This window comes from Manis javanica, chromosome 8 (genome assembly GCF_040802235.1).
Source record: "Manis javanica isolate MJ-LG chromosome 8, MJ_LKY, whole genome shotgun sequence".
Taxonomy (NCBI): domain Eukaryota; kingdom Metazoa; phylum Chordata; class Mammalia; order Pholidota; family Manidae; genus Manis; species Manis javanica.
Genome location: NC_133163.1, coordinates 11,631,004 through 11,654,259, shown reverse-complemented (window position 1 = coordinate 11,654,259; position 23,256 = coordinate 11,631,004). Strand labels below are relative to the sequence as shown.

At 52.0% G+C, this 23,256-nt stretch overlaps 1 protein-coding gene and 1 long non-coding RNA gene across 2 annotated transcripts in view; one reads left to right on the top strand and one right to left on the bottom strand.

The window, feature by feature from the left end:
• Nucleotides 1-166: 166 nt before the first annotated feature.
• On the bottom strand, nucleotides 167-3,860 carry LOC140850710 (uncharacterized). The gene is made up of 3 exons (XR_012133714.1): nucleotides 3,667-3,860; nucleotides 983-1,170; nucleotides 167-694 (listed from the first exon to the last, which is right to left on the bottom strand). It is a non-coding gene; the product is annotated as an uncharacterized lncRNA (long non-coding RNA).
• A 1,195-nt stretch (nucleotides 3,861-5,055) lies between these two features.
• RIN3 (Ras and Rab interactor 3) overlaps nucleotides 5,056-23,256 on the top strand; it is a 120,437-nt gene continuing 102,236 nt past the window's right edge. Inside the window, exon 1 of the mRNA XM_036991564.2 lies at nucleotides 5,056-6,996. Coding sequence (XP_036847459.2) covers nucleotides 6,953-6,996 — 44 coding nt within the window. The 5' untranslated portion in view covers nucleotides 5,056-6,952. The remainder of the gene's footprint in view (nucleotides 6,997-23,256) is intronic.

Here is a 23,256-nt window from a genome sequence, read left to right as displayed (position 1 = left end):
TCAAGCTGACCAGCCTGATCCATCCCATGACTTTAAATGAACCACCCTGGTTCTTATGAGGCAGAAGGCTTGAGGACACCACACTTGAATTCCAGAGGAAGTAAATACCCCAAAAAGGGAGAAGTGAGATAGAAACAAATCACAACGTTACCACCAAGTAGTTCCAGGATGTCTTTTTTTGCCAAGCACACTATACAGAGATAGAGTCCTTGCCCTTGAGGCAAAAGACAAATGAGGGGGAATCAGCAATTGTTAGCAATTACAGCACCTCTCAATGGTGGGGGCTTAAGCTTTCTCAGGCAGTAATTCCTTTTCCCTCATTACTATCTTGAGAGGTAAGTAGGGTCCAGCCTCTAGGCCTTCACTCACACAGTCACCACCCCCAGGATGCCCTTCCCTTATTTCTACCTGGCAAAATTCTGCTCCAGAAGAATGCCAAAGAATAGTGGCTTAAACAGGATAGGATTTTATTTCTCTCTCATGTAGAAGATGAGGGTGCTCAATCCAGGCTGGTGTGACATTCCCTAGTGCAGATGACCCAGCCACCTCCTCTGTGTTTTCTCTTTCTCAGCATGTAGACTTTTGCCTCATTCCCCAAAGTGGCTGCCTACCTTCATCTTGACTGCAGCCTCATGAGACACCCTGAGTCACACGCAACCTGTTAAGCTGCCACTGAATTCCTGACTCATGGAAACTGTATAAGATTAAAACAAGGGGAAAAAAGAAAGCTTATTGTTGTTTAAAGCTGTTAAATGTAATTTGCTATGTATTTGTTAGTGATCACCAATCACTAATACACTGTGTCTATAGGTTTTATTCTCAATTATTCAACTGTCCTAAGCCCCTAGCCTGGGCACACATGGATGAATTAGACATGGTTAAATATTGCCTACCAGAACATGGAGTTCTCAGAAGTCATGTTGCAAATGTCTTTGCCCTCACTGCTCTCTCCCAACCTTGACACACAGTAGGGTCATGGTACCTGGCACATTGTAGGAGCTCTGCTGCCCAGAGAACAGCCTCAAGCTTCTGACTTGCCTTCTGGTAGATAAGCCAGCTTAAAGATGATGAGCTGTTAATGTTCAATTATCTGGCCTCTTCTCAAAAATGTAGATTTGTTTCCCAGCGTTCACTGTTTCAAAGGCTCTTTCCATTCCCTCACTCCGAGTGCTGCCAAGAGGAAGGACAGATAACAAGGCAAGTGAGAGCCTCTCCAGAGCCAGCTGCCTCCCCCGCCTGCAGTGTTAAGGGCTGAGTCCTTCAAGGCTCAACAGCTGCCTCCTCCTTAGCTCCCTGGGTCATCCTTCTTTGTGGGGGAGAGAGCAAAGAAAATGATCTTCTTGAAAAATGACTCCTTCATGTTGAATTTATACAAACCACATTGTCAGAGCAACTTGAATTATACCTAAAACCCATGGCCTTGTTTCCTTACCTAATAAAATATTCAATGCTCTACTGTAAATTCCACATAGCTAATTGACTCACAGAATGTTTCCACTGACTTCTGCCAAACTCATATCTGTAACCAACCTATTGCTGCAACTGATGAACAATAGGAAGGTTATACATTAACACATTTTTGCTTACATTAATGGGTTCAACCAAAGTGAAACAATAAACACATAAATGAGAGCTTTACTCATTCATCAATTACATGAAAGACTTAAAGTGTACAATTTGATAAATCTTGAAATATATAAACATCCATGAAACCATCACCACAATCAAAATAATGACTGTTTCAACCAACCCAAACATTTCCTCGTGGGTGGCCTTATTTTTCTAGTCGTTTCTATACAGATGTAGTAGATGCTATTGGTTATCAACCCAACATCCATTCTCTTCTTCCTTCCCAAGAACCTTCACTGTGATTAGGTTTCAACCCCTCTCCAACTTGATCTGGGGGAAGGTCACCTCCAATCCCTGGGCCAGGTGTGGACCCTCATTAACCTAAGCCAATCAGAGCATGACTATCTCTTGCTGACTGGACCAACCATGTGACCTACGTTAGCTCATCACACTACATGGACTTCTGTTACATGCTTAGGAGAGAAGCTTTTCCCCTTTCCTGAAGGACAGACTCAGACAGCATGATCCCTTTTGCCACTGGAAGCTCTCTTAGAACCAAGCACAACTAGCCTGAGGACAAAGTCAGTGCTGAGGACATCAGAGCAGAGTGCGACCACACCTCAGTGATTGGTAGTAGTGTTGGGTTCCCCATTGCTTTGCACATGTAAGAAACTTCCAAGATGGCTGCAATGATCCTGCCTTCTGACGTCCATGCCTTTGTTTTAATTCCCTCTTTGACTGTAGGCCGGTTCTGTGACTTGTTCCTAATAGAACAGGCCGAGGTGATATAAGCCCCATTTGTCCTTCCACAGCTTTGCCCTCCTCCCCCTCCCCCTAGCCCTTCTCCACACCTCAGGAGGCTGGCCCATAGGGGCTCCACAGCCATAGGGCTGACCAATGGGCTCCCAAGCCCTCTGGCTTCGTACTGGCTTTGGCGATTGGTGGGGGGTGCCCGCTACAGGAGATTGGATGGAGGGAGGAGAATCAGAGCATTTATTTTCCTGGCCCCTCCCTTAGGGTTGCCATGAGCTGACTGCATCCCTGGATGAGGGCCCCTGCTCCTCTCCTGTGGTGGTCTTTCTGCAAGACAGGACTCTGCTTCCAGATCTGGTAAGCACCCCTTCTCCTCATCTTTGGGATGAGAAGGTAACATAGCTGAGGGTTACGGCACCCTTGCTTGTACATCACCACCTACACATTCATTAAACCTCCCCCAAATTATCCTAATTAGAAGTGCCATGGGTATCCTGTGAGACCGGACTGATACAGTAAGGGCCTTTACTCATAGTACAAACAACAGCTAACACTTTTTGAGCACTTAGTATATGCCAGGCTCTGTTCTATGCCCCTACTACATTAGCTCATGTAACACAGCAACCCTGTGAGGTAGGTACTATTATTATCCCATCTCACAGAAGAGGAAACTGAGTCACAGAGCAGGGAAATAGTTAGCTGCAGCTCCTCAGTGGCGGAGCTGAGATTTGAACTCTAACAACCTGACTCAAGCCCCTGCCCTCATTGTCTGCTCTATATAGTAGAGAAATTTCTGTTGAAAGATTATGCTCTGTTTCCTCAAAGGCTCTTATCCAACTCAGAGCAAGTTTGTGTGTGTGTGTGTGGCAGGGAGTAGGGGTGTTGAAAAGCAGGAACTGTGCTGTGACATGAGACTTTTTCTCCACTTATAATCCCCAGAAACTCCAGCAAGGTTTGGAATTGACCTTCTAAAGGTAGTCTTATCCTGAAAATTCCCATGCTTCTCAGGACTGTGTATTTGCCCCCACCTGTGTGGAAGGAGGAAGAGGTTGAGGACCCCAGAGATGCAAATCAGCCTCTTATAAAATATAGGGGCAATAAGTTGAAGGGTTTGCCTTTTCATTCCTGTTGTCCATCACAGCTGGACATCCTCCAGACCCAGGAAGGAGTGGAAGTTAGGGGAGGGGACTGCACTCATGGAGAGCCTGGAGTCTTTGGGTGATGACTAAGAGAAACCTGACTCAGATTGTGTTTGAGTTTTTTAAAAAAGGAAAAGAAAAGAAAAAGGATTGTATTGGTTCTTGTAACTGAGATGTCTAATGGAGCAGCTGGCTTTAAGCATACCCGAATCCAGGCCTCAAAGGATGTCACTAGGGCATAGTCTCTCTCTGCATGGCTTTCCTCCAAATTGGCTTTCTTCTTGAATAGAATTTTATCACATAGTGTCCCAGGTGGCTATGGGCTGCTCCAGGTTTATACTCCCCCAGCTTAAGGCCAGCTTGGGGTAGGGGTAAGGCTGCTAGCATCTGTTTCCTAACAGTACCAATGAAAAGTCCCAGGGAAGGATCTTATTGGTCCAACCTTGGGTCATGTGCCCATCCATGAACCAATCATTATGCCTGGTAAGTAAGGGCTCTGATTGGTCAGACTAGAATCATGTGTTCCCTCTAAAATAGGGATAGGGACTGTCATCTCCACCTGAACCTGAATGTGGAAGGGTAACTCCTTAAAGGGAAACCAAGCACTGGGGTAACTGTAAACAGAAAAGGTGAGGGTGGATGGAAGGAGCTTGCAGGCCCAAACAGCTGCAGATGTTCACTTCCCAGTAGGGTCCTGGATATGTGTCCAGGGAGAGAAGTGGGGGGTGGGGTGGGGTGAGGACTTGGGTGTGAAAAGCACCCTGGAAAGGGGTCAGGACAAGCTCTGCAGAGCCACAGCTAAAAGGGGCTGCTCGGACTTCTGGAGTCCTGGCAACCTCCTCTTTGGTCAGTTACTACAACTGGGTCAGAGCAGGGCCCCATATGGTGTCCATCTGAGGAATTCTGCCTTCACAGAGCAGGGAAGCAGCAGGCCTTGCAGTGGCCTCTGAGGGGACAGGGTAAGGGCCTTCCAGCTGGTCCCATGGAATCCAGGCTTGGAGGGACTGTCCAGTGTGCCCCAGCAGTGGCCTGGGGACAGAAGGAAACCTGTACTTGGGGGTGGGGAATGGACACATGGAAGAGTGAGATTGCTCACAGTCCAGACCAGCTGGAAGGGCCTGAAGGACTGTTCTAGGTGTGACTGCTGGCTAGGCCTCATCCCTGGGTCCAGGGAAGCTTGGGAGTAGCCTACGGGCTTGTTTAGCAACAGCAAAGGACTAATAATAGCACCCTGAGGCGGGCACCTTCTTGCCACTCCATTTACACTCATCACATTTACAGATGAGCAAGCTGAGACACTAGGAAGTGACTTGCTTGGGGTGACCCAGCTGGAAGGCCCTAGGGTTGAACTTGACCACGTCTGTCCTCAAAACCTGTTTTCAAAGAAGAGCTGCAGCCCTGTCCAGAGAGATGTGGAGAAGACGATTCCCATCCAAGGAGGGGACAGTCAGTGGGCATGGTTATGACTGTGACGGGGGTCAGTAGGAGGCTAGGCAGCAGAGGAAGTGGTATGGCTATCAGGGTGGCTTTCTGGAGGCTGTATTTTTATAATAAAGGAGCAGTTTAATTGAGATATAATTTACATACCATACAATTCACCCACTTACAGTATACAAGTCAATGATTTTTAGTATAGCCATAAAGTTGTGCAACCATCACCACAATCAATGTTAGAACATTTTCTTCAGCCCCACACACCAAAGAACCCCTGTAGCCACCAGCAGTCATTCCCCATTCTCCCCTCTCTCCCCAGCCTCTAACAGCTACCAATTCACTTTCTGTCTCTATAGATTTTGCCTATTGTGGGCATTTCATATACTTGGATCATATGGTATGTGGTCCTCTGTGACTGGCTTCTTTCACTTAGCATGTTTTCCAGGTTCATCCCTGTAGTAGCATGAATCAGTACTTCACTCCTTTTAATGGCCCACTAATATTCCATTGTATGGATACATCACATTTTGTTTATCGGTCCATTAATTGATGGACATTAGAGTTGGTTCCCCCATTTGGGCTTTTATGAATAACACTACTTTGAACATTTATGTATGAGATCTTGTGCAAACACGTGTGTTCATTTCCCTTAAAATTCCTAGGAGGGGAACTGCTGTGTCATAGGATAAGTGTTTGACCCTGGGAGGAATGCCCAGGCTGTTTCCAAACTGGTGCACCACTTTACATTTCCAGCAGGAGGCTGCACGTTTAATGAACACGCACTGTGGGGTTCTTTTCTACCTTCTGCCAGGCTGCTTTGGTGGAAATGTTGGGGAAGATGAGGAGAAGAGTGTGTGGGGAGAGCAGCAGGGCAGAGGCACAGAGGGCAAAGGGGCCCCTTGTTGTCAGTACCAGAGCCTGGGCTTCAACCCTTCTGCATCCTAACTGGCTGGGTGGCCTCAGGCGAGTCACTGCCTCTCTTTACCTCTGTTTCCTTATCTATAAAATGAAGGCATTGGACCAGTGGGTCGCAACTCGGGACATTTGGCAAAGGCTGGAGGCATTTTTGGTAGTTCCCAGGAGAAGGTGAATGTGACCAGCATCTAGTGGGCAGAGGCCACGGATGCCGCTAGACACCCTACAAAGCACAAGATGGTGTTTAGGGCCAAGGCTGAGGAACCTCGCGTAGGCTAAGGTGGCCCGGTAGGATCCAGGCCCGCCCCATCACTGTGAAATGCTCTCAGGGCAGCCCAGCTCAGGAGGCATTTTTGAGTGCCTGGGAACAGAGAAGTGAGGCCTCCCGGTCCCCCCCCCCCCCCCCCCAGACTCACTATGGATGTTGCATTTGTGTGAACTGACTGGATTTCTCCCTCTGGTCCCATCTGCGTGTGGTACCCAGGATAGGTGGATTACGTGCCTGGCTTGGTGGATGAACAGACTACCATGTGAGGTAGTGAGCTCCTTGTCAGTGGCGGAATCCAAGAGGAGGCAGCAGGACCACGTTTCAGGGATGCGGAGCAGGCGCCCACTTCTGCTCAGGGACTGCCCTTGGGCGATTTTGAGGCTGCTTCAGGCGGGAGGCAAGGCCGCGGCTCCCTGCCCCACGAGTGCCTGTGGGCGGTGGGGCGCCCTCCTCTCCAAGTTGGAGGCTTCCCGCCGAGTGGCGTCCCGGGTCTCCGGAGCCGCCCGGGCCGCAGCCGCAGCCGGTGGAGGCAGCGCCCCGCGGTTGGGCGCCCCGGCCCCATACCTCCCGCCTCCAGTCCGGCCCGGGGCGCGGCGCCGGGGTTTCCGTGGGCCCCAGAGGGGCTCCGGGCCGCGAGCCGCCGCCGAAAGGCTTTTGACGAAAAGCCCTTGACCACCAAGGCCAGCCTCTTCCTGAAAGCCCCGCTCGCTCCGAGACAGGAAGTGCAAGGGACGAGCGGCCCGGAGCGCGCGCGGCGGCGGCGGCTTCCCCACCCGGCGCGGGGCTGCGGCGGCGCCCGCCGGCCCTTCCCCGCGGGCCAGCGCAGGGGCATGCGGGCGCCCGAGTCCGTCCCCGTCCCGGAGCTGCCGGCGGCATGATCCGACGCGCCGGGGCGCCCGCGCGCCTGGACCCGGCGGGGTGAGTCTGGGGCGGGCGCCCTCCTCCTCCCGCGCGGCTCCTCTTCCCCGCCGCGAGCGTGCGCCGAGCTCCCGGAGCAGCCCTGGCCGCGGCACTCGCGGGGTCGGCCCGAGACGGCGCCCCCGGCCGCGGCCAGGGCCGGGCCCGCGGGTCTGCGAGGAAGGAGGCGGCGCTGGGGACTCTGCGGGACCGGGAGACTCGGCCAAACTTCAAGCCCAGCAGTCGCTCGCTGGGAAACCAGCCGGCACGTCCGCCGGCTGGGCGGGCGGGTGCCAGAGGGCGTCTCTACCTGTCGGAGCCGGCGTGGCGGGGCTGTGGGGACGCGGCCCCCTCCCCGGCTCCTGTCCCGCCGGAACTTTGCCTGCCTCTCTCGCAGTCCGGCCCCGCCAACCTCCCGCACCCGCCGCTCCGCCTGCGCCTCCGCGCGCGTCCTGCGGCGCTGGCTCCGGGCCGGGGTCCCTGTAACTTCGGGCGCCCGCGGCCCCGCAGCTGACCACCCGCCTAGACCGAAGACGCACTGGGATCCCCTCCCCCGCCCCTCCGGCTGGTCCGGGGACGGTGACCTTCGGACCGGCCTTTGCCAAGCCTGGTGCCTGGGAGGGGTCCAGGGCACACGTGGCCTGTGGGATCCCCGGGGAGAAGGCGCAGCTTGGAGTGCGTGAAGCCAACTGGTTTGGGAACTGGCTTCCAAGAGGGGTCTTTGGTGTCAAGTTTCATGTCCTCCACCCCCACCTTGCAACGTCGGGTTCCTGGACATTGCTCAAGGCTGCGCTCCGCAGAGGTTTCTTCGCCCCACCCAGTCCAGCGGGCGTCCCGGGAAGCTTCAGGAGGGTTAGGAGACTCCAGTTTCGGAGGTGTATTCTTGGGAAAGCTTTTAGAACCTTTCTGGGTGCCAATGTTAATGGGCACTCCCGGGGGAGCCACTCCCGGCTTTTTGGTTTAAAAGTCCCGGGCCTACTTCTGGGTGGGACACCCAGCTGCTGCCTGGCCTAGCTACGTGACCCCAATTTCCAGGACGTTCGTTCTCCCCTGTGTAAAAAAGAGGGTTGGGCTGCAGTCGCGGGTAGAGGAGCAGCTGGAGGTGACGGGCTCCCTCTCTGGTGGAAGGGGTGGCATGGAGGGGCCTTTAAGCTCATTTAGATCTGAAAACCTCCCTCCTACCCCATCACCTCCCAGCCCGGAAATTCTGCCAGGATGCTTTCCCTTGGAAGTGACCTCTGGAAAGACAAATGCCATCCGGAGGGAAAAACTGGAAATCATGTTGGGAAAGGGACCCTCCAGGACAAGTATCTACCACACCTAGTATTGCAGAGTAGAGCTAGGAGGAGTTTCCCAGAGGAAGGGGAGTTGAGGGGCCACGGTCCTGACCTCTCCAGCTTCCCGTTTTCTCCCAGGGATGACCTCGATTTACCTATTTGCTCTCGCCTTTCTTTGTTCATTACTGAGTTTGCCTCAGTTTACTTGTCTAAGCAATGAAGAAAATAGTAACTACCCTTTACTGTTGTTTTGAGGATTAAATGAGATAATGCACAACAAGAGTTTTGCACATTGGCCTCTTAATGCTATTACTATTATTATCATTTGTGGATAATATTAGTAAAATTAGATAAATTATACTATTATGCCCTGCCAGCTGTTTAACTTTGGATACGAGACTTGGCCTTTGCCTCATCTCTAAATTGGGGGTAATAATAACACCTCCTTCATAGAATTGTTATGAGGATTGGATGAGTTAATATTTAAGTAGCTGCTCACAATCCACTGAGGGTTATTGTACCAACCAAGGCCTGCTTTGAACGGTGCCTGGCACATGCTAAGTGTTAGATGAATATTGGTCTGTGACTAAAAAAGTTGGCTTTATTTAAGAGGACCTTTTGGGTTGGAGGGAGTCCTAGATTATCTCATTTAGCCTTGCACCCAGTACAGGAATCCCATGGACGACGGTCCTGAAAGGTACTTGCATTCATGCAGTGACAAAGAGCTTGCCACCACTGTGGCAGCCCTTCTGACAGGCAGGTACCTAAGAAAGTAATTCCTGAACTTGATGTGCAGTTTGCTTCCCTCTAACTTCTACCATTTGACACCCTGCTCTCCGTTTGGAAGCCCAGTCCTTCTGGATGTTCAAGTACCAGGAGGCAGCTCTCAGCTGCACCCGCCATATCGCCTGTTCCCTGGGCTGCACTCCCGCCTGTGTTAAGTGCCCCAAACATGATGAGGGGAAATCCTTTATGACTCTTCTGCCCCGGGCCGCCCCCGGGCCCTGCTGACCACTCAGGTGTGAGTGCTCACTGAGCTCATGTTTCCACGTAGCTTCCCAAAGCCCCCTCCTTTGCGATGGCAGGAGGTAGATGTTCAAACAGTTAGGGGAATGCCTCCCACCCAGGGGCTCAGATGGTGTCACTTGGGTTTCAGCCCCCCAGAATTGGAGTGGAAGGATCTTGGCAGGCAAGCTGTGTCTACTTGCTGAAAATGTTGGCTGGGGAGAAAGAAAATGCAGACAGGTTGCCCAGGAGTCTGGGTGCAGACACTTTTCCTCCCTCTATTCATCCATTCATGCCATTCATTCAAGTTCTTTCAATAAATAGTGGCTGCATTTGGGGGAAGGGTGGACAGCATTAGGCCAAGCTTCTTCTCGCCTGCAGCTGACATTCCCAGGAGAAGAGGCAGAAAGTCAGGGTCAGAGGGCTGGGGAACCCACAGTGGCTGCTCTGGAGCAGGTAGTCAAGGAAGGCCACTCCAAAGAGGTGGCATTTAGTGGAGGCACTGCGGAAACGGGGGACCAGGCAACTCCCTGCAGGGATGTGGTTAGCATGTCGAAACTGAGAGGCCAAGGGGGCTGGAGCGGAGTGTGGAAGATGAGGAGGGAAGGCCAGTGAAGACTATGCAGAGGGCTCTGAGTGAGCCAGGTGCCAGGCATAGAGGGTTTGGGCCATACTGGACAGACTGTAGGGGCAACGGAAGCAGAAGCAGAGAACCTGCAGGGAAGTACCTGCAGTGGCCAGGAGGGGGGGCTGGCGGCTGGGATGGAGTGGGCGGTAGGGATGTGAGAAGCAAGAGCCACAGGATTTGCTGGTAGACTAGAGGTGTCGGGGATGGCACTGGTGAGGCTGACTGCCCAGAGGCGGGGTGCCACACCGTGTGGTGGGGCCCCTGAGGATGTGTGCACTCAGAGCCCAAACGTATGTTTGAAAAACTGAGAGTCTGCTTAAGATTTTATTTGGAAAAGGATTCTTGGAAAAAATGTGGCCATCGCAAACCTAATCCAATCCCCTAATAGACAAACTAGGAAATGGAGACCCAGAAAGAGGAAGTGCTTTCCCCAAGGTGGGGGGGCTGAGCCTAGAGCCCGGGTCTCCTGAGCCTTGGGCCTACAAGAACAAGGACCCAGGGTTTGGGAGAGCGCTGGCTTCCTGCCTCATGCCTGACATAATGCAGGGGTCCTGCCGAACCTCCTGAGAGGGCCTTTCAACCACTCTAGGCTTTAAGACAGGAGGCTGTTCTGGAGTGGGAATTCAGTGATGAATTCCAGGTCCAAACTCCCAACTCCAGCTCTTCCCAGTGACCTGGACTTCCTTAATGACTTCAGAGACTCATGCATCCAGGTGGTCCTGCCTGGCGCTCAGCTGGGAGATCCCCGCTCCCAGGTCCTAAAAGAGACTCTGGTCTACAGGCAGCAAAGGGCTGTCTCTCCAGCTCAGGCCTGCACTTCTGGGCACTGCGAAGCCCCAGTGCACCCTCTGGGATGCATGTAGGAGTGCAGGGTGTGGGGGCACAGGGTCTGCGTGGGATGGGGGAGTCTCAACACCTCTGTCACTGAGGTGTCCCTTCCCATCTCCCGTACCATTTACTAGGCCTTATCCTGGGCCTGGGCTCCTGTTCAGTGATCTCTGCAGAGATCGTAAGTGATAAAAGCTTCAAATGCTCTGAGGACACCTGCATGTCAATCCAGGAGATCAGGAAATCTAAAGCAGAAACAACCAGGAAGAGGCGTGATATTTGGGGGAGGGGGGAACCACCCCAGGCCCCTCACTGACTTCTCAGGCCTCCCTGGAGCTTCCTTTTACAGACAGGAGTCTGAGCTTATCTGCAGCACTTCCTAGCCACAGGGCGCAAGTGGAAGAATGGGCAGAGACAACGACAGACTCCCGTCCTTCTGTCCCCTCGCAGGCTCCTTCTGGCACGGCGAGATTCTCCTGTGAGAGTTGTCCCCAGCCTGTGCATCTAGGCAGTGCCAATCAGCAGAGCTGGGGAGGCAGCCACGAATAGCGGAGGGCAGGTTTGAAGGAGAGAAGAGCAAGGCTGGGAGAGGTGGGAGAGTGTCGAGGGAGGTGAGCCAAACACCCCCTGCCCCCACCTTCAAGGCCGCAGTCCTCCTCAGATAACAGATTTGAGGGAAGGCAGGTTTGGGCTGGGGAGAGATTGGCGGCAAGAGCATGAGGTGGCTGCCCCTAGGGCCCTATCCTCAGAGGCCAGGTTACTCTAGAGGTTCAGGGCACCGGTGTGCCCAGAGAGAACCCCAGCGTGGGGGGAGTGACCCAGAAAAGACCCAGACTTCCTGTCTCCCACCAGTCACCTGCTCCCCATGAAGAAGTCCCCTTTAGACGGGAGTGAGTAGCCAGGAGTCATCTTGTCCTTGGCAAGTTCGCTTGGGAACAGAGCTGCTCTTGTGGCCACCTGTAGAACTTTTAGCTGATATAGCTGGTTCCCTGGACCTGCTGGTTCTCCTAAGCCCAGGGGTCTCCATAACATGGGTGTTTTCTTTAAGTCTGGAGCTAAAGATGAAAATCACAACTTTAATGATTTTTTGAAAGTGCTGAGCGCTACCACCACCAGCTCCCACCCCCCAGTAGCACGGAGAGCCTGGGTCTGGGTGTGGTTCTTGCTGATACAGACAGGAGACAGCTACTCCAGCCACTGCTGAGGTCCCTCAGGCCCAGTGGGAAAAGGAGCATGATTCCCCAAGGCCCCCAGCCACTCTTAGATACCATGATCTCCTATTTAAAAGACCCCTCAGGGACTCCATCCATACATGATTCCAGTTCTGAATGAGGCCAACACACACCTTCATTTTTTCTGTCCCCCCTTTTTATGTCCAGAACTGCCCATAGCCTCCTCACCTTTGCCCACAAAGTTCCTTCTGGCTGGTATGCTACCACCTCCTCCATGAAGCCTTCCATCCACGTCAGCTCAGAGATTCCTCCTTTTTGAATATTTTTAAAAGTTTCTTCCTGAGCAATTCACTGGCCTAATAATTTTAGAGAAGCCCAAATCCCTTTGATATAGTGTCCTCCTACTTAGATTATAAACTTGCAAATAAAAGGGATCAGGTCTCTGAGTTCCCTATCTTTCTGTCCTGCACACAGTTGGCACTCAGTCCATGCTTGAGGATAATGATAAAGTGAATGGGATTCTTAAAATTGTCTTGCGGCCTTTTCTTTAGCATCAGGAAGCACCTGAACTTCTGAAACTCTTTGCAAGGTGGTCCAGACCTCAGGGTGGGAACCAGGACTGGGAGGTGAGGAGCCAACTCCTTTCCACAGCCAGTGGGGACCTGCTGGAATGAGGAGCGTGGCTGGCCACCCAGGGAATTGGGAAGGAACCCTACATAGCCCCTACTTCTTTTATTTTATCCTCCTCCGTTATGCTCCCCGTGCTTCTGGGAGGGAGGCTGGGAGAGAGCGGAGCCGGCTCTGGATCACAGACAGACCCTGCACCCACTCACAGTGCACGTCTCATCCAAGGATGCCAGACTATCTTTTCTTCGGCAGAACAGCCCTTTATTCAGAGATTAGGTCTTTTTTTTCATAATGAATCCTCTTTTCTTTTATGGAATGATCGGACAAGTTGATGCGGGGGTAGTTTTTAATATCTTTTTGGCAAAATACAAGATTTCCGCAGGAATGTCTGAGAAACACTACTCTAGTTGCTTCAGTGAAATTTGTACATTTTGTGCCCCTTTCTCCCTCCCCACTCCAATCAGAGACTTAACTTGCTGATTTGGAAGATTCTTGGAGACTTGTATGCTGTAGGGCATCAGAGGGCTGGAGGAGCTCTCTGGGGTCTATCCCTTTGGTGACTTGGGAATGTGCTCTCGGCAGCCAGTTCCTTTCTCTCTCTGGGCCTGTTTCCCCATCTGAAAAATGCACTCAGCAATCTCTAAGGTCCCTTCATTTCAATGATTTCCCAAATGACTGACCTTCAGGCGGCAGAAGCAGCTATCCCAGAGTGGCATTGGCATGCGGGGGACTGAGTGGCCGGTCAGAGACGGGGCAGCCCTTTTTCCTTCTGATGGCTGGAAAGGCAACCCCTGAAACAGTCTAGAACACACAGGTGCACTTTGTAAGAAACAAAGACCCAGAAAGAAGACTTCTGGGTCATCACCCTGACTGAGTGCCTGGAAGGAAATGTGTTTTCACTGCTGTGGGTTTATTTTGAAAAAATACTTTTGAGACAACTGCACCAGTTTGGGGAGCCCACTTTGGGGAAAGGCCCCTGGCTTCCTGGTAGCCCTTGCTGACTAGACGGCCATTTGGAAAGGTTACATTGCCTCTCCCCGTGTGACTGAATCCGTGAGGTGGCACCTGCTCTGGCCATTTTGTGCGGGAGCTGTGGAGACACTGAGATCACAGGCAGCCTCGCGTCTTGGGATTGCTGGCTGGGAAGGTGGTCCCTGTCAGGCTGGATGGGGACAAGGGCCGCAGGAGGGCCCAGCAGGGTGGGGCCAGGCAGGCACCTGAAATGTGGGCAGGCCTGCCCTGGGACCCTGTGCGGGCCAGATGGCATCCGGGACCCTGTGCGGGCCAGACAGCAGATGACAGTGTTCGTCCCTCACCATGCACGTGTGCTACACACACACACACACACACACACACACACACTGTTATACAGTGAAAGCAGATGACAGTGTTCGTCCCTCACCATGCACGTGCACTACACACACACACACACACACACACACACACACACACACACCCAGGACCCTGTGCGGGCCAGACGGCATATGACAGTGTTCGTCCCTCACCATGCACGTGCACTACACACACACACACACACACACACACACACACACCGGGACCCTGTGCGGGCCAGATGGCAGATGACAGTGTTCGTCCCTCACCATGCACGTGCGCTACACACACACACACACACACACACACACACACACACACACACACACCGGGACCCTGTGCGGGCCAGATGGCAGATGACAGTGTTCGTCCCTCACCATGCACGTGCGCTACACACACACACACACACACACACACACACACTGTTATACAGTGAAAGCAGATGACAGTCTTCGTCCCTCACCATGCATGTGCACTACACACACACACATACCCGGGACCCTGTGCGGGCCAGATGGCAGATGACAGTGTTCGTCCCTCACCATGCACGTGCGCTACACACACACACACACACACACACACACACACACACACACACACACTGTTGTACAGTGAAAGCAGATGACAGTCTTCGTCCCTCACCATGCATGTGCACTACACACACACACATACCCGGGACCCTGTGCGGGCCAGATGGCAGATGACAGTGTTCGTCCCTCACCATGCATGTGTGCTACACACACACACACACACACACACACACACACATACACTGTTATACAGTGAAAGCAGATGACAGTCTTCGTCCCTCACCATGCATGTGCACTACACACACACACACACACACACACACACACACACACACACACACATACCCGGACCCTGTGCGGGCCAGATGGCAGATGACAGTGTTCGTCTCTCACCATGCACGTGCGCTACACACACACACACACCGGGGCCAGACGGCAGATGACAGTGTACATCCCTCACCATGCACGTGTGCTACACACACACACACACACACACACACACACACACACACACACTGGGACCCTGTGTGGGCCAGACAGCAGATGACAGTGTTCGTCCCTCACCATGCACGTGCGCTACACACACACACACACACACACACACACACACACTCTCTCTCTCTCTCTCTCCCCCTCTCTCTCTCTCTCTCTCTCTCTCTCTCTGTATCCCTCCAGCCAGCATGACCGTGAAGGAGAAGAAAGGGGGTGGATGCACCAAAGAGCCCTTCCCTCAGCCTGGGTGTCCATACAGCTACAGGGAAGCCTTACTGACTCCATACCTGCGTGGCTGCCAGCTCGGCCACTATCATGGCTGCCCCCTCTGCCAGCTCTCCCCACCTGTGCAGCCTCCTGCACATCTTCTCGCCACCCGGGGGTGCTGCCTGATGGCTGAAACAACTTGGTGGTCAGGAGCTTCCAAAGTGACAGCAGAGCTCCTTGACCCACCCGGCTAGTAATTCCTAGGGGAGCTTCTACCCCAATCTGTAGTGTTTGAAGGAACAAGCCAGCCTGTTATGAAATGTCAGTTCCCTTTTAAAAGAAACGGCCTGGGGAGCAGTTGTGGTCAAGGCCTGTCACCACTGTGTGCACAGCGGCAGCAGTGTATGCTCCGGCCACATCCTATGGGGTAATGGCACCAGCCCGAGGGCAAGACCCCCTGCATCCTCTGAGAGAATGAGAGACCCCCAGGACCTGCTCCCCCCAATGGCCTGGAGCCAGGGGAGGTGAGGTTCCAGGAGAAGGAGGACAGGGTTCAGACCTTTAAACCCATCGGGGAGGGGCTGGGCCGGAGGGCCCCTCCTGGGGGTCATTTCCCCATGAAGGCTGCACCATTTCATCACTGTCTCTGGGATCTTTATCAAAGCCAAGAACTTTTTATTTCCTAGTTAAGAGGAGGGACTTCAAATGCCCACTACCACCCCAGCTCCTTGACTGACACTGAATATGAGGCATTAGTGCTAATGAACAAGCCTGTTTTCTGAAGACAGAAAAAGGAGAGAAGGGGATGGAGGGGGACAGCCCAGGAGGAGAGGGGACCACAGTGGCAACAGAGAAGCCTTCCCCTCCTGCACGGGTTTTCTCAGGGCTAAACTGTCCCCTGGGTCAGTAAGTGCTTCTTCACCCACCTCCGGGGACCAGAGAAGTAAAGGGCTTTCATCTGAAATTCACAACCTGACAACCTTTAGCTAATGGAGCAAACTGTCAAAAAGAAATTCACCAGGAACCTCCCTTCCCATCCTGCATGTCCTTAGTTTCCTTAATCTCAATGTCAGAGATTGATACTGTAAATTTCTCTAGGGACACGGCATTCAAAACAAGGACTTAGCTCTCTACCAATAGTACCTGATGACAGCATTTATTATACTTACTTCTTTCTGTTCTTGACATTTTTGACAGAGCATCCCTCTAAAATATATTCAGGAATCATTTTCTCAAGGAATATGTGCCTCATCCATCCTCATCCATGTGCCCATCCATTCATCCACCCATTCATTCATCCATCTGTCTATCCATTTACCAAACATCTGTTGAACATCTAGAAGTCTCCAGTTTATCTGTTAGGGGAAAATAAGAGAAATATGCACATAATTAAAGTGCAGGGCATTATACAAAAGTGCCAAGGCTCTATCACACTTGCTGTGCTGAGCAGGAAGGACTCTCTGGTGGAGGTGGCATCTGGATTGGGTCTTAAAGGATGAGTAGGATTTTAACTGCTGAAATCAGGTATCTGCAGGGAAGGGTATCCCAGATAGGAGAAAAGCACAAAGCAGGAAAGTGGGGAAAGACAAGCTGTGTGGGGGGCAGGTGGGGAGAGTCCCTGAGGAGTTTGGTTTGGGGACAGGGAGGAAGAGTTCTTTGTGCAATGAACCGAAATAGGAAGTGGCACACTTGGCCATAGATGGATGAGTCTGGATTTTACCGTGGTGAAGACCACAGGTCTGCTCACCCACTCAAAGCAGGGCAACTGTGGGCAAGTCCCTGCACCTCTACCTGCCAGGGCATCTCCCTCCTTCACCTGTGCCAGGTGGAGCAGCGATCCCGGCCTTGTAGGGTTTTGTTCCAGTTACAAGAGAGGATGTTCTTAGTTCTTTGGTCTGTGAGATCAGTTGGGGGCTATTACCTGTATGTATATGGTATGCACGTGTGTGTGCACGCGTGGTATTGATTCTCAAAAAATGTTGTATACCTGAAAAAGTTCATACACAGACAAAAATAGTGGAACTTAAAGCATCAAGCACTTTCTTCTCTCTGAGGCTGCACCCAGGGCAAGTGTATGTTTACTTCATTTCCATCTTTGTACAGTTTTGATCTCTGTGTATATGTTAATTTGTGTCCCTCTTTTTTAATTGAGTTCGTTTCTGACTTGGCAACTTCTTTCCAAATCTCTTCTGTTTTAAATGAAGTGCCTGAAAGAATGTGTGGGTCTAGGGTTTGGGGACCATTTCTTGAGATCTATCACCATCCTGGAGTATTGGAGTTCAAGGGTGAAGTAGAACTTGTTTGGCCCATGGATTTTGGTGTAAATCTTAGCTGAACACTTCGCAATTTCCTTGCAGCTGGGTGTGGCTGTGTGATTAAGTTCAAGATGGTGAAATGTAAGTGGGGAGTGCATTTTTTTAGTGATGTCCTTAAAGAGAAGGGGCATGCCCTTCTCTCCTTTTCTCTTTCCTGTTGGCTGGAGTGCAGACATGATGGCTAGAGTTAAAGCAGCCATCTTGGACTCTGAGGTGAACTTGAGAATGGAAGCTGTATGAGTTCGAGCAACAATTAGTAAGGGTTTCAGATATGTTGGAGCATCATCCGAGCCCAGGACTACTTACTCAGACTTTTATACAAGAAAGGAATACATATCTATCTTATTTATATCATTGTTATTGTAGATTTCCTGTCACAGACAAACTTAGTCCTGACTAACACAAAAAATTTGATCTCTTGTCACATAGCACCAGATTATATGTCAGAAATACCAAGGCTGCTTTGCAGGGCTACCTACAAGTCTATAGGGAGGTAAGAAAGAGGAAGAGGAGAGAGGAAAGGCGGTTTTGTGTCGACTAAGGCTCCTTTTTGAAGGACTAGATTGCAAACATTTTTTTTTCATATTGGGTACATGTGAGTTTTAGATTTCACCAGAAGCTTCAGACTAGTTATTCTGGTTTGAGTTCTGACTCCCAAATTCTGTATCTTGACAGGGCTAAATATTGCTGAGCAAGGCAGCCATATCTCTTCCCTCAGCCTCAGTTTCCTCATCTGTGCTTTAGGTGGAGAATTCTCCTAGGCTAACCCTCCCTCTGCTGATGTCGTCCACTTCCTTCTGAGATGATTCTCCCACCATACCAGCACAAGAAAGGCCTGGGCATGATCCGAACAGTGCCTGTGTCCTTGCTGGCTGCTGCCATCCATCCATTCATTCATTCATTCACTTGATTCACTCACCACTTCTTTATTGAGCACTTGCTGAGTGCCCAGCTGTGTCTGTGCTGACCACTGGCTGCTGGGGGTCTTGAGAGGTCACCTCACCATTCTGCCAGGCCCTGGGAAAGGTTTGTCCTGCAAGGGTTGGGACTTGACTTCCTCTCTGCAGGAACAACACAGTCTCATTTGGAGCCTGTAAGGCCCTGCTCTGAGCTGCCCTCCCACAGCCCAGGATTACCCCCTGGACATGGAGAGGCCCCCAGGTCTGTGTCTGAGAGCCCCCGTGTGTGGCCAGGGATTGAGCAGGGTGGGCTGTCTTGAAAGGCTGGGTAGGTGGTTTGAAAGACAGTCAGGGGTCTTCTTTCCATAGGCGAAAGCAGCCCCCATCCCTGGCTCCAACATCATCAGGCGTCAGAGCTCAGTGCTCTGGAGACCCCCTAATGCAGCCCCTGTTTACGGAGGAGTCTGTGGCTCAGAGAGGGAAGCGGCTGCCCTGAGGTCTCACAGTCAGACCCCGGCTGTTCCAGAGGCTGTGTGCAGGTGTGGAGGCTGCGTGCAGGTGTGGAGGCTGCTCCTTTGCATGAGGCCATGGAGGTGGGGCCTCATCACCCTTCACCTCTGCCTCTCCCTCCAGCCTCTAGAAAGTGCTGAGCTCTGTCCTGCCTCGGGGACTAAGCACACATGTCCCATTTCTACCTCCTACAGAAAGCCTTCCAGGCTGTCAAGCCTCCAGAGCTGCTGTGTACAGTTGTGCCGGTTGTTTGTCGCACAGTGACACCAGGCTGAGAGAGAAACAAGTGGAAGCTAAATTTCATTCTCTTGCCAAGCCATGTGTGATGGCAGGGGGAGGGGGAGCCTGCATCCATGAGAGCAAGGGGCTGGGCAAGCAGCTAAGAACTGGAGAGCTGTGTCTAGCACAGGACTTGGAAAATGCCTGTAGCATGAATATATGGTGAGTTAATGCCAAGGAGAGAGGTGAGGAAGGCTTGACCAGGACAGAGGGTCCCTGGGAAAGGGAAGGGGCCCCCTGAGAAGCCTGCAGCTCGAGAGGGACTGTGGGCTGTTCTGAATGCCTGAGCTGTAGTGTGAGGGGCTGCTGGGCAAACCATCCAGGGCGACTCGAGGGGAGACACTGAGAGCAGAGGCCCACATGGCCCACCCCCAGCACCACTTCTGCACAGCCAGGGCCAATCTGGGCACAGAATGAGGTAATTGCCAGAGCCCCCAAACCTCTCCCCGGCCCTCAGGCTGTCACCCAGCAGTGTCCAGAGCCCCTCTCCAGCCTGCACGGCACTGGCCCAGCAATGACCCAATGATACATCCCTCTGCCAAGGGCTCTCCATCATGTGGGGACACAGGGGTGGCATGCAGTGCTGTGCCTACAAGCTGCAGCGTGCTCACCTGCAGTGCTGGTGTCCCCAGCTGGCTGAGGGGTGTCCTGCTCAGAATAGGGTAAGTCGGGGAGAGCTTTTTTGGAGAGGTAGGAGCCAAGCTGAGTGACGTCTGGGAGGTTAACAGGTGAGCATGGGGTATGGGGGTGAAGAGCATGGCCCTGTTGGGGGTGAGGCCAGTTCAGGGTGCCTGACGTTTGCAGTCTACATAGATGCAGGATGGGATGTGCAGGAAGGTGAGGGGACCAGACAGCAGAGGCTCTCAGACTGTATGCTGAAGGCCGTGGAGATGGAGACAGGTTTGTTCCCCCGGTTTTTAAATTGAGTTACGTTTTAGTTTCCTGGGCCACTGTAACAAAGTAACACAAACTGGGTGGCTTAAAACAACAGAGATGTATTCTCCCACAGTTCTAGAGGCAGGAAGGCTGAAATCAAGGTGGAAGCCAGGCACTGCTCCCTCTGAGATTCTGGGTGGAATCCTTTCTTCTCTGCTCCCAGCTTCTGGTGGCCCCAGGCAATCCCTGGGGTCCCTTAGAGCAGCCGTCCAGGCTCTGCCTCCAATGTTACATGGCGTTTTCTCCCCGTGTCTGTCTCTTTGTTTCTCTTCTTATAAGGGCACCCTTCATGTTGGATTAGGGCCCACCCTGCTCTAGTATGACCTCATCTTAGCTAATTACATCTGCAGTGAACCTAACTTCCAAATTAGGTCACATCTGAGGTACTGGGGGTTAGAACTATGGCATATCTTTTTGGGGGCTACAGTTCAACCCCTTACAATTTAAAGTTTACATTCAGTAAAATTCACCCTTGTTCGTGTGCGTCTTGGCAGATGTAGACAGTTGTGTAACTGCCACCACAGTCAAGATACAGAACAGTTCTGTCACCCTCCCAAATTCCCCAGTGCCCTTTGTAGTCAGCCCCTCCCTCCCCTGCCCTAAACCCTGGAAATCACTCATTTCTTCTCTGTCCTTCTGTTTTGCCTTTTCAAGAATGTCTATGAATGCTGCCTTGTGAGCCTGGCTTCTTGCACTTAGTGAATGCCTTGGAGATCCAGCCATGTTGCACATCTCAGCTCCTTTTCATCGTTGAGAGCATTTCATCATACAGATGGACCAGTTTGTTTTTTCCACATACCCACTGCCACTTATTTGGGTTGTTCCAGGTTTGGGACAATTACAAATAAAGCTGCTGCAAACATTCACATACACGGTTTTGCATAGGGAACCACATGGGCCAGCTTGCACTCGGGCTGCTGTGTGAAGAATGGCATGGAGTGTGGGAGACCAAACGGATGCGGCTGCACCTGTCTGGGCAAGCGATGACAGTGGCCTGGACTAGGGTCTCGGCAGTGGGGATGGGGAGCAGTGGTCCAGATGCAGCGTATCCAGGAGGTAGAGTGGATGGATGCTGGTGATGAATTGGGTGCGCGCTATGGTGGCAGGGGGGCCACCTTTACTGCCTTCCTCCCGCCTGCCCTCCACCTCCCCAGGGGGAGAGGGCTGCTGTGACTCAGCACGGCTGTGTGGAGCCTGAGGAGCAGAACAGTAAAGCATAGTTGCTAGGGGTGTGGGCCCTGGAGCAAACTGTCAGGGTTCACATTCGACTCTGCCTCAGTTTCCTCATCTGTAAAAAATCTCCTAATTCATAGAGCTATTGTATTACACGAGTTAACACATGTGAGGAGCTTGAACAGTCTGACCCCTACACCTAGTAGGTATTCAGGAAATGTGAGCCATGGTCTGTGGCCTTCTGAAGGGTCCTGACTCTATACCCTCTTACCCTCTCCACTCACCCCTTTGGCAGTGAGCTAATTTGTGGTACCTCTTGTGGTTCTGTGGAGCCATGGATGGATCTTCATATAGGCCCCTTCCAGGTCTGCCTGACTTGCTGTAAGACCTGAAGCTGGCTCCTTGCCCTCTCTGATTATTGCTTCCTCCTTTTATGCAGCGTAGAGGTGCAGAGCCCCGCTGTGTGCCAGGCTCTGTGGGAAGCAGTATGTGGCACACCAGCCCCCACACAGTAGGCATTCATAAAGACATGGCTGTGTGACCTGCTTATGATGTTACAGGTAGAGGCCCCAGGTGATGGCTCTCAGGACACCCCCAGATTTGGGGACTGGTAGAAGCTCCCCCACAGCTGTCACAAATACCATCCTCCCTTTTTCCTCCCCAGTAAATCCTCTGCCTCTGACCAGAACTGACTGAGGCGGCATGGAGGGGGTGAGCTGGTGCCGGGCCTAGGCTCTTCAGGGAGAGGTGTGGTGGTCCTAGTCCAGATGCCACAGCAGCTTTCGGGGTTCATGTCCAGGTCGGCAGGATTGGTGCCAGGCGAACAAAGGAATATTTACAGTCAATTCTCATTATTCACAGATTCCATATTTGCAAATCTGCCTACTCACTAAAATGCATTTGTAACCCCAAATTATAGTGCTTTGGAAGTCATCTGCAGGCATGCAGAGTGAGGGAAAACTCGCATCTTCCAATGTGCACGTCCCGTCTGAGGCTGAGTGAGACAGCACTCTGCCTTCTTGGTCCAGAGCTCAAACTTCTAATGAGTATCCCTGTCATCATGTATTTAGTGCCACATTTTTCGTGTTTTGATGCTTTTTGCTGATGATTTTGCTATCTAAAATGTCCCCCAAGCAGAGCCCTGATGTGCTGTCTAGGGTTCCTAAATGCAAGAAGATGGTGATGGTCTTGCAGAGAAAATACATGTGTTAGATAAGCCTCATTCAGGTATGAGTTATGTGTGCTGTTGGCTGTGAGTTCAGTAGTAATGAATCGAGGATATATATTAAGTAAAGTGTCTTTAAACAAAAATGCACATAAAACAGATGATGCATTGATCAGTTGATGAAAATGTTACGACCAGCGTCTTGGGGTAACTTAACCCCGTGTTTCCCTTAGAAGTAATGGTTCAGGATTTGCTAGTTCGGTGTCTGTAGCAACTTTATAGAACGTAAGTACCACCAGTAATGAGAATCCACTGTATCCACGTCATGTAGAGACATCAGCCCCAGTCTCTCCCCTGCGCTGTCTGTGCCTCACTCTCACAGCCCATTCCTCTGCATTAAGAAGTGCCCATCGCATGTATGGTCTGTCTTGAAAATGCACAAGCACTTGGGATATGCACCACCCCTGTCTGTGGGCCTTGGTCCCCTCTCCCCTCCAGTGAAATTCAAGGCTGGGAAAGGACAGTGTCCAAGAAGGGGAGCTGCACATCAGGCAGGCAAGGCACATAGACATCAGGGATTCAGGGCAGTCAGAGACTTGACACCAATAGTTACGGCAATTATAGCGCAAGGGTTTACTTCAGCCCCTTTACTAAAGAGTTTTCCCCAGTTAGTCATCAGAGCCTTAGAAGGCTGGGGTTACCAGTGCCCAATTTACAGGCAAGAAAATGAAGGCATGGCAAGTGACTCTATCAAAGCTCCCAGCAACCAGTGGCAGAGCCAGGACCCAAATCCAGGTTTGTCCCAGTCCACAGCCTCTGTCCTGAGCCCCTGAACTCCCTGCCTCCCCTAGATCCACATCCTGGGAGGAATGCTGCTGGACCCTCCCAGTCTTCCAAGCCCCCTGA